The sequence below is a fragment of the Corvus kubaryi genome, unplaced genomic scaffold (assembly GCF_017639235.1).
Source record: "Corvus kubaryi isolate FWS band 111438036 unplaced genomic scaffold, C.kubaryi_AGA036_p1.0 37308, whole genome shotgun sequence".
In the NCBI taxonomy this organism is placed as follows: domain Eukaryota; kingdom Metazoa; phylum Chordata; class Aves; order Passeriformes; family Corvidae; genus Corvus; species Corvus kubaryi.
This window is the reverse complement of record NW_024581096.1, coordinates 2740930-2752407: the sequence shown is the minus strand read 5'-3', so window position 1 is coordinate 2752407 and position 11478 is coordinate 2740930. Positions and strand designations below refer to the sequence as shown.

The 11478-nt window shown below is 40.9% G+C and overlaps 1 protein-coding gene and 1 long non-coding RNA gene across 6 annotated transcripts in view; one reads left to right on the top strand and one right to left on the bottom strand.

Annotated features, from left to right (window-relative positions):
* The window catches only part of LOC121664742, a 55042-nt gene extending 53651 nt beyond the window's left edge, over positions 1-1391 (bottom strand). For 2 of the 4 annotated variants that reach the window (XR_006016108.1, XR_006016106.1), the window contains exon 1: positions 453-1391. This is a non-coding gene — a long non-coding RNA (uncharacterized LOC121664742). The remainder of the gene's footprint in view (positions 1-452) is intronic. The other 2 variants (XR_006016107.1, XR_006016109.1) reach the window with 1 other exon arrangement.
* The window catches only part of LOC121664741 (regulator of G protein signaling 7 binding protein), a 31976-nt gene continuing 20504 nt past the window's right edge, over positions 7-11478 (top strand). Inside the window, exons 1-2 of one of the 2 annotated variants that reach the window (XM_042028264.1) lie at positions 7-417; positions 3134-3300. In XM_042028264.1, coding sequence (XP_041884198.1) covers positions 259-417; positions 3134-3300 — 326 coding nt within the window. In that variant the 5' untranslated portion in view covers positions 7-258. Of the gene's footprint in view, positions 418-3133; positions 3301-11478 lie in introns of those variants that run through there. The other variant, XM_042028265.1, reaches the window with a different exon arrangement.

The window sequence follows — 11478 nt, the reverse complement described above, 5'->3', positions numbered from 1 at the left end:
CTGAAAGAGGGCAGGCGCCAGCCCCTCCGCCTCTCCCCGCGGTAGCGGAGGCGATGCTGCAGGGCGCTCCCGGGACTCTCCCGCAGGCACCAGGCTATCGCCCACAGCAGCCGCGCTCGCTGCCGTGAGCGGCGCGGCTCCGGCCCGGCCGAGGTGACGAGCGGCGCGGGCCCGCACCCGCACCCGTGCCCGGGGCGGCGGCGGCGGGGAAGGCGCTGCCCGCGCCCGCGGGCGGCTCCGCGCGGCGGATGCGTATGCATGAGCGCTGCACCGAGCGGGCGCAGGAAGCGCCCCCGCTCCGCCGCTTCCATCTTCCAGGGCAGCAGGACCTCGCCGCACGGCCGCGACAGCGAACGCCGGGGCAGCGGCTCCGATAGCGCCTACCAGACCCAGAGAGCCCTGGACGACTGTAAGATGGTGGGTACCGCAGGCGGGCTTGCCGTAGTTTTTACCTTTTCCGAGCTCTCCCGGCGCAGGCAGCGGTGCCGCTCCTCCCGCCGCCTTGACTATTCCCATCACGTCCAGTTGCACTGTTTTTAAACCCGCAGTCTCCGCCGGGGTGCTGCCCTGCACCTCAACTCGCGGCGGTTCCAAAGCGGGAGGCGGGAGGGAAGGCGAGACTTGCGGGGAACCGGCTGCGGGACAGGAAGCGGAGCGGGCGCCTGAACAGTCCAGCGGGAGCGGGAGTCCTCGCCCTGGTACACACACTGCAGAGCAGCTGGAGTTGCTTTTTGGTAGATCCGTCTAAATCTGTCCCCAGACTTGCGCTCACTGAAGCCGAAATGAGTAAATAGTTCCCTCCAATGAATCACTGCACTGTCTGCTTGCTGTCTTGTGCAGCAACCACACTCTTGCCCTAAAATCCTTTTAAATCAGGACACAGAATTAGAGGCCCTGAAATTCTGTCCTTGATATATATGGTATCTGTTACCAATCGTCCCAGAGTAGCTCGTTGCAATTTTAAAACCTGAGGTGGAACACCTGCGTCTGTGTTATTTTTGGACTGTCACATTCTGGTATCAGATTTTTCCCCAGTCATGTTCGAAATGCTTGCATCCTGACACTTTCCTCCAAATCAGCGCCATATGCCCCCTTTCAGGCTCCTTGAGCTACAGTCAGCCTGACACTGGGCCCCAAAATTGCCCCTCTAGCTAGTGACAGATGTAGAAAAAACATGAAGTCGCTGCTACTTTCCTTGACTGATCTGTGTCTTGCTAAAGCTCTGTCCAGTAGCATTGAAAATGGAGCTGCTACTTTTATTCTGCTGGATTCTGGCAATTTTTTTTCCTCTGGTGCTGAAAAATGTGCTGGCAGATTATCCACTCTGATACTTCAAAACTGGGAGCAATTCCCAGTTCATGGAGGAACAAAAGCTGCCACAGTAGCTCTATAAATATACCCAACAAGTGGATGTTACTGGGTTCTGCCTTTTTTCTCATTCCCAACAGCATGATGTGGGTAGTTACAGAGAAGTTTTTAGAATTGACTGATTAGAAATAAAGTATGTTTTACAGGTGGGTTGTCAAGTTGCAGTAAGATTCAGGAGGTAAAATCAGTGTGGTTTTTCTCTGTCTTGATTCAGCAACATATGTGTGGTTTTGTTTTCCTGAGCAATGATCAGGTGGCCAAATGAGTCTTTTGAGACAAGGGATATCAGGTGAGAACTGGCAAAATGCGTCTGGTGCAACCAGTTACCAGTTGTAGAATGCGACACTTTTCTCTTCTTCCTAATGCAAAATAATCACACTATGACACAATATAGTACAATTTTTTTCCTCTCCGCTGCCTTGATGCATTCTCTTAAGCTACAGAATGATAAGAGTTGAAGACCTGTTTAGCAAATATTGTGCCTAGGGCTTTGTTTAATGTGTGCTTTTGGGTTTGTTTGGGATGTGGGTGTGGGAGGGTGCAGATGTACTGGAACGCGCTCGGGTTGACTTGCTGCTCCTGAAGCAGAGAAACCTATTTGCTATTTGTAAAATGAAATGTAAGAAAGCATGGCCAAAACTATTTTTGATACCATTTCTCAGCTATACAGTTAATTGCAGTGGGATGCATGAAGGGTATGAATGTAACACTGCGGAAGCGACTCGTTTATTTTCTGAGCATGAGAATTTGAGGGCTTGACTTTAAAAATTGGTAGCTCTGAAAGACTCCAGGTTCTTAGCATGTTTTTATGTTGGGGTGTGTTGAACTTCTGGTGGTAATGATGACTGCAGAATTATGAGCAATTACTCTTGTCTGTTTTTATGTAGTTTGGAAATTGAGGTCAAAACACAGATAAATAAATATTCTGTTCTATTACTCCAATCCTTCCGCCCCCGCCACCATGTGGAGCAAATGGTCTTATGTGCATTCTTTCAGGAGACAGCAAATGCTTAATTTCCTTAAAATATAATTCCATGTACATGATCAGTGGAACTAAACAATAATGATCTTTCCATCATTGTGAAATTACCCATTTATCTGACAACGTCCATATGTATCTGCCTGATACTGGATTTCTGTAAAGGTTGTAGTGTTTATTTACTCCTTTGTTTCTTTTTCCCACATGCACTTTAGAAAAGGTGCTTTCTGGAATTTTAACAGGAAAATGCCTGTCTGGTACATCTTCTCAGCCAGTAACAGCAGATGAGTTTTAAGGCTAAAATCTGGGTTGAAGGAAAGTGACAGAACAGAAATCATTACAAAATAAATTAGAAAAATTGCCAATTTAAAAGCAAATGCTACATTCCAATCCCTAAATGTGCTGTTAATCAGGAAGCAGGAGGAGCAAAGGCAATAATTTCTGGAGATATTTTCGTCTTTCATGATAGCAAAAAATAACCTCATGCTACTAGTAAAACAGATGGTTTTTTTGTCTGCTTAATATTTAATACTAATAACTCAAACACTTTCAGATATTAAAAGCAGAAACACTACTTTCCTACAGATGAACATTTATAGCTCACAGAAGAAGCAGCTGCCATGGAGGCTCTAGTCATTTACTGAATTGTGTGCTCTTGATCCTATGTGCTATGAAATTTTGAGCAGCAGGAACAAGCTCTAGATTGGGCATGTTTTTAAAAAACTGAGTTGTTTTTACCAATGTACTTAAAAATTCTCATGTATGTAAATTGTTTTTGTTTTTCAGCTTGTCCAGGATTTCAATACCCAGGTGGCTCTCTATCGGGAGCTGGTCATTTCCATTGGGGATGTCTCAGTCACCTGTCCTTCTCTGCATGCAGGATTGCACAAAACTCGAACCCAAGGATGTGAGATGGCCTATCAGGCTCATCAAAAACTAGCAGCAATTTCTGGGTAGGAGGCAACTTAAGTTGAATTAAAGCCGTATTCATGTGCAAATCTTTGTTAAATACTACATTATGGAAACTTTCAGGAAAAGCATTAACTTGTGTTTCTGTTTTATGCATAGAGGTGTATGACAACAAATTTTGCAGAATGCCCATATCCTTACCATAGTACAATTTTGGATAAAATCCTGGTCCTCTTACCAAGAATATATCCTTCTGATTTCACTGGATGCTTTTATGTAAGACAAACAGGATTTTACTGCGTATCACTACAGATCAAGCGGGAAGCCCTGCCCTTCAAGGGTGAAATAGCAATAGCTTTCTGCCCAGTCTTCCATTGAGTATATCCAATTGAATAGTTAAGGGACAACTAGCTCAGCTCAACTAGAGACTCAACAAAATTTTATCAAAATTAGGTGAAAATTGAGCGAGGGGAATACAAATACTAGTCTGAAAACTTGTGTTTACATTCTACGTGTTTTTAAACCATTGTTTGTTGAAATAAGAATGAAAAGTTTGCCAGCATATAACGTTGTAATTTATTCTTTGGTATTACATTATGTACATTCCTTTCCATGGTGACAGAATGTATTATCACATACTTGAGACTATGCCTCAGTGCAAGATCAACCAGCATAAGTAGCTGTTTCCTAAAAAATGGGAATTCATGCTGCTGATTCCATGTGATACACTGATATGCCAGTATGGTGACTGGGGCATTTATATCTGTTTGTACCCCCTGACTGATGTCTCATTACACTTTGTCAGAACTGTCTGCATCTGGCTTGTCTACCATAAGCCATTGTGCACCACTGGAAGAAAAACCAAAACTTTTTTGCAGCTCTGCCTAATCCCCATTAAATTTATTTCATCACTTTAATATATATGAGAAATCTGTCATAGGCTTGGTATGTAAGGGGAACCCACAGTAACAAACCAAACATAAAAAGATTTTATTTTAGTAGAATTACCACCATTTTCAAGTAAGACTGTGCAAAGTCACTTAAGGTGCCTTTTTGACCTCTGATTTGTTCCTCAAACAAAATACACATTTTTAAAATACTAAAATCGGTGGGAATTTAAAAAAAAACCAGCAGTGAATAGACATAGTTCTTTTTAATCAGTACGCTGAAAATGTGAAAACAAACAGTAGTGAAATCTATCTTGTGTGCTTTCATATAATATAAACAAAGATAATACATTTGAATAGCTTAACCTATTTTGTAACTTCCAAGTATTTTCCCCCATAAAGAAAACAATCGATACATGCTCATTTAGAAAGTACTGAGTTTTTTTAAGCAATCATTTCGCAGTTGGAAGTCTGTCATACACACAAAGATGTCCTGAAGGTTGTGCAGTTGCTGCAAGATTGACATTTGGCTAATCTAAAACTGTTTTAAATAACTGTGATAATACTGTGATATCCATAACAACTGGTAGGTGTTAGAAACTCTGGAAATGACTTGTTTGGTTTGACAGACATTTTACAAGATGTGCTTCACATCCCCACCCTCCTGTGGCTGAGGAAAGGCATATGAGACAAATAAACTTTTTTGGTGTATTTGTGAGGAAGGGTGGGAGATGAAGATACAGCAAGAATTCAGGGTAGAAAAGAAATAGGAGAGGAGTAATAAATAGTCTCAGAGATAGAGTCTTCAGCTCAGCAGAAAGACTGATGTAGTGCATATTATATAGAATCTGGAATAGGAATCTAATTGGATAGGAAGAAAAAGTATCAGGAAGAAAAATGCTTAGGGACAGGAATGCATTAAATCATCCTCGGTATTAAATAGTCAGGAGGGTAGTGTGTTGCTCAGAAACCACTGTTAGTCAGCAGATGGGATGGAGGCTTATTTAGTTCACTGCTTTAGTTCAAAATGCACAGCACTGCACTGGGTAATACAAAAAGGTCTTATTAAAGAAAACGTGTTGCTTTCTCACCTAGAAGGAATAATAGCAAGCAGCTGTTTATGTTACTAGACTATAATGTTTCAAAGCATTCTATTAATTCCATCAATAATGTTCAGTTGGTCTCTTAGGTTATCTGCCTGAGGTGTTGCAGGGCACTCTTTCTTATTTGAGAAGTTGGTGTCACTAAGACAATACTAAATTCATTTATCTTGTTTGTACTGATGTTTTCCTTGGAAAATTAGCAGACAGCTTACTGTTACGCTGTTCCTCTTGGAATATATGGGGATTTCACAGAATCACAGAACTGTTAGGGTTGGAAGGGACCTCTGGAGATATCTGGAGATCACCTAGTCCAACTCCTGTAGGCACTAGTGCATTTGAGACTTAAGTGCATGCCTGACTTGGGCGATTAGAAGAGGCACCTATTTCCTTTCCTAATTCACTTGTTCTGCAAGACTAAGCAAGGTAACAAAGAGAAAAGATGCAAAGACTTGGAAGGAGAGAAACAAAAACAAATCCTCTAGTGCTGGGGAAGGCAGCTCTGGGAAGAAATCTGGAAATTGTTGAAAGGGAAAGAAATGCTGAGGTAGAGATAATGCATTAGGAACTGAGCAAGATAGAAGTCATGAGGACAGAAAAATACGTTGGTCATGGGCATATCTGTTTTGGAATATTAGGCAGACATCAGAGTAGGACAGTGGTGTAATGTGAACAAGAAGAGAAAGCTGCAAGTGTACCTATTGAAAAAGGATACACTAATATGCCAACAGAAACAGATTCAGCTAGAGAAGAGAGGAAGTGAAAGTCACACTTACGTTTTAAAAACTGAGAGAAAGAAAGACAAAGGAGATAATGAAAAAAAGACAAGGTAGCATGGGAACATAAAATCTTATAAAGTCCACACTGGATTAAACCGTATCACCCCATCTAGCTCAAATCTGATGGCTGCTGGTAGCAGAGATTTCATAAAAAGTAAGCAAAGATACATAAACCAGGTTGTGCATAGAACGATGCCTTCCCTCATGTACTTGCTGCTACCCAGCACTCAGTAAGCAAAGGCTGCATCTGAACAATCTGTATCTGACAAACGTGAGTTCTCACTGAGGATTTCAGGATTTCTCTAAATATTAAGGTCTTTAACTCAAAAAATGCTGAGGATGAACAAGGACATTTTTATACTGTGGTGTATTTAAAAATCTATTTACTAAAAACATATTTTTGAAAAAGGAAACTTCAAACTAAGTCTCCAACTGAATAGGCCCTCCTAGGTATTACAACCTCTTCTTTACTTGTTATCTTTTTCTGATAGAAATACTGAAATTTTAGCAAAGGGGAGTAAAGATTAGAAATAAAAATAATCTAAATTGAAATATCTTTTAGGAATGCCAATCAAAGTAAACCCTTCTTTCAGCGTTGGTTTTCTCAGGACTTCAGGTCAATTCCTGCTCTCATACTAAAAGTTCCTAATGATTTTTAATGAGCTGTCTTCTGAAGAAGGTGAGTAAGGTTTGGTCCTTTCATCACATTTTCTGCTGTATAATGTAGCAGAAATTAAATATCTCAAATTATTTACATTGTGCATCCTTGTAGTATTAGTTGCCACGGTCAGAACTGGAGAAAGTACAGCAACAAGAAAATGAGTCAGCATTTTCCAAAGAAAAAGGAAAAATACTTGTAATAGTAAGAAGATGGGGGGAGAAAGATGCAGATCTCTGTTATGGAAGAGAGTCTGGTTTATGGAATGATAGAGTGGTGGTCTGTTAGAATTCATGAAATAGGGAGCTGGCTGTATACATGGAGTCCACTAGGTCTGGGATGTCAACAGAAAGATAACTCAGAATTGTATTTTAAGATACAGGTCTGCACAACTGTGCACACACTTTTGTAAATGTCCTTACATATTCTCAAGCACTTGATATGCTTACATAATGTGTGCACTTGGCACACTGAAACCAGAACTGGCAGTATCTCTCTGACAGTCTGATATATATGTTGGCAGTGGCTTTTTTTGCATGAAACAGAACTGTGTGAGGAGCTCAGGGGTGCATGGCAATGTTCATCTGTGTGAGCGTAGCTCTGAAAGTGATTTTTCTGTTTTTATGACTGGTGTTCCAAAGTCCAAAATCTAAGGAGGAATAAACCTCTACACCCATACACTCTGGGACAGCAGCTTTGCAGAAGAGGATCTTGGGGGTTCTGGTGAACATCGAGTTGAACATGAGCCAGTGCTGTGCCCTTGTGCAAAGTGGGCCAGCAGCCTCCTATGCTGCTTTAGGAAATGTTGCCAGCAGGTCGATGGAGCTCATCCTTCCTTTCTACTCAGGGCTGTTGAGGCCATATCTGGAATACTGGGTCCAGCAGTGGGCTCCCTAGTAGAAAAGAGGAAAGGACATACCAGAGCAGATCTAGTCAACTACCTTAGAGATGGTTAAGCAGCATCCCACATAAACGGCAAGGCTGTCAGACGTGGGATTGTTTAGCTTGGAGAAGAGAAGTCTTGGAGGGGGATATTATCAATATGTATAAAAAATACCTGATGGAATACTGTAAAGAAGACGCAGTCAGGCAGTTCTCAGTGGTATACAGTGATACGACGGCGGGTAAAAATTGAAATATAAAAAAAATAGATCAAAAATTTTTTTAAACTCCCTTTGTGCTGTGAGGCAGGTAGAATATTGGAACAGGTGCACTGAGAGGTTCTGGAGTCTCCATCCTTGGTGATACTCAGAATTCAACTGGTCATGGCCCTCAGCAACTCTCTGTAGCTGACGCTGCTTTGAGCAGGAGGTTTGGATCAAGTTAGTTCTAGATGTCCCTTCCAGCCTGTGACAAAGTCATCATGAATCTCCTTGGGAAAATTCAAAGACAAAGTTTCCTTATTTGACATATGCATCTGTTACTTCTATAAAATAGTTGTTAATTTTAAGTTCCTGTAAGTTCAAGAGAAGTTGAGAAAGTCACCTAAAAATCTCATCCTGATTGCATTCCTGTGCACAAAAAGATTATCATAGTGTTGCTTAAAGTTTTTAATTTTATGTAATTTCTACTTTTGTTTCCCTTTGCAGTCTACAGTGGGAATTCTCATGTTTTCAATAAGCACCAAATAGTAATTTCTGAGAGCTAATTAATGGAAGATTGTTTCCTAAGGCTATTTTAAAACATACTTCTGACACTCAATTTTGGCCAGTTTTTTATTGAACTGTCTGAATTTTCCCTGAATTACAAACCTTCAAAATTACTACCTGCTTTCCAAAGCACGCTAACAAAAAAGACTGCTTCGAAATACTTTACAAATTAAATGATGAAAAGAAGACTCCAGATCTATAAGTTAAAGAAAGCTGTATAGAGACAGGCATAACAGAAAGCATTTTAACTGTTTAACTGCACATGTTAACTGAAACTCTGCTGCTAGTCAGTATTAGCTGAGCAGAAACAAAGCACAGCAACACTTAGCTCAACAGGGAAGAATTTTTATAATCGTGATTCAAAACCATCTTTATGCCAACAAACCAGAGGTCTGCCCCAGCTAGATACCAATCGAGTAGCATTTATGGAGATCTCTGTGCTCCCTAGACATCTTTGCAGTCATTGCCATGGTACTCCTCTAAGTGTGTGTGTCAGATGGGGAGAGTGATAATGTCGATCATGGGATTCTGAATCACAGGCACTGCTGCTGTATCCAACCTCTGTTGGAGATGTTAGCGTTGTTTCAACTGCCAGATGAAAGTTAAGAAGTAAGGTGAGAGATTGCACCATGATAACCAGAATGTGGCCTGATAAAACTATAGTTAAATACCAAAAATAATGTTATGATACATAAGAAAACAAGGAAAGCAGTCAATATTCACTGCAAGAATCAATACTGTTATACATGATAATACCAGTAGCATAATGCCCTCTGAATCCATACAAGGTGATTTCTTGCGTTGTAGATGTTATAAACAGTAACAGCTTAAAGCTCTGACCTTAAAAATACTGTGAAGTAAAAAATACTGAGATCTTCCACTTCAGAAAACTCTTGGAAATAAAAAACCTCATTTTGCTTTCACAGGCTGTACTAAAAGCATTTCAGTAAGTTGTTTCAATGTGGCATGCTAGATCCCACAACTCTTAAAAATCATTTAATAGTACCTCACTTAGGAAATTGTCCTGATGATTTAACTGTGACTGTCCACAATGAGTAAAGTCAGGGAGATCTTTGTCTCCCTCCAAAGAAGAGTTTTTCAGGATATGGAGCAAGTTCATTACTGAGCATTCTTACCATATAAAGTCTCATTTTCCTTCAACTTAGACATTCAGCTTCTGTAAACATTTAATGGAATTTTCTTACATGGTTAAAATTTTCTTGTAATTTTGAGCGTATCAGGTTCTAGAAGCAAATTCTGACAGTGTTTATTCATTTTTGGTTGGCTGGCATATCTTCACTGATTTCTATGTCCTGAAGTGATTGCAAACTTAGTACCGTGTATCAGAGACTACACGTGTTCCAGGGACTCAAATCCCATTTTGAATAATGGGAGTTGGTCTACATGGGAATGTTTTGATAAAAAAGCTCAGATGTGGATAGTTTAACATACCCCTTCAGGACCAAGTAGTGCATGATAGTGCAGAGTAAGTATCCCCTAGCTTACTCCTTTCACAAAGGGGTAAGATGCGCATGTTGTTCTGAATAGATTCCTTGTAAAAAATTTTTCTAATTATACAAACCACATGCATCTAAAATGATGGAAAGGGATGGCAAAAAGATAAAACTATTTTCTGTGGAACTGAGTTAAGGTGGGTTTGCTTATTAAGAACAAAATCTGTTTACTCAATTTAAGCTGCAAGTTGAAAATGAAATCATTTAAGTCATATCTCCAGTTCAGAAAGCAAATAATGGAAGAAAAACGAAGGTTATTTACTAAGGCTAGAATTTTCAAAATAGCTGACCTCTATAGACTGATTTTTTATTTGTACCTTTGTCTTTGGAAGTGCTTTAATAGGTATTTGGGACTTGAAGATACAAGGTATTAGTATCTCCCTTTATAGATCTATCTTTCATAACTGGAGGCCAGATTTAGTAAAGGGCAAACAGACCTAAAAGTGAATTTATTACTCTATTATTTTTCTATGTTTGGAACAGCAATTCTGAAAATTCTGGAAATTCTACGTCTGCAGTAATGCAGCGTAACTTAGTTTTGACGAAGTGGAAGAGCTTACAGCACCTTGCCTAATGATAAACCTCACCGGCAGTCAGGACAGCAGTCTTGCTTGTCCTGACAAGGTTGATCCCAGAGGTGCTAGCATCCTCGAGAGCTTGACACACCATTTTGGTGCTCCTCATGAAACACAGTGTGGCCCATGCCACTTTGTTTTAGCCAAAGCTGAAGATGAGTCAATTTCTAGACCACTTGCACCTGCCTCCTAGAAAAGGGAGGAAAGTGAGAAAAGTAGAAAGTGAGTGCTAAAAGTAGAACAGACATCATCTTTGTCAGTCTCTTACTTGCTCCTTTCTTCCATCTGACACTCAATTGGCACATTCACAGCCCTTTCCAGTGCACTGCTGAGACTCCAAGACTGCATATGCTGGGTAAGCCAAACAGGTAAGCCTGCCCCTTGCATGAAGGGTCCTCCCAACAGCCGGGAAGCTGTGTCACAGCCCAGCAGCCAGGGATGCTGCCCATTTCTGAGGATCACCACAAACGGCAGTATTCTCCCTGGGAGGCATAAAACAGCATAGCTGTTCCTCTGTGACATAACCTGAAGGTATGAGGTGTGGGGAATTAGGGCGCACATTGCCATCATCTGACCCAGTGGAAAGAGTATTTTGCATGAGGAAGAAAAACTGTGTTGAGGTCTGGTCTGTACTTGGGTTTCAAGCAGTGCCATTGCAGGTAAACATCTAAAACTGTTAGGGAACTTCCTTTATGGTGTTCTAAGCCTTGCTCCCATAATGTTTTTCTATGTTTTAAGCAGATGAAATACATAAAGACACAGGGAAGTAGAGACTCAGAATTCAGGTAAAGGCTCATTATTCCTCAGCATTCTATATCTTCACCCTGGCAAACGTTGAATTTACCTGCACAGTACCGTGGTCTAGGGTTGGAGTACCCTGTAGGTTTAGGTTGGTTCGCCTTCCATTTTGACATGCCCTCTGCATTCATCACTCCCATTATGGGTTCCTGGAACCTAGAAGACGATACCAAAACGTAAGATACTACTGTAATTCAAGTCTTTCAATGGAATCTTCTCTTCTCTTCTCTTCTCTTCTCTTCTCTTCTCTTCTCTTCTCTTC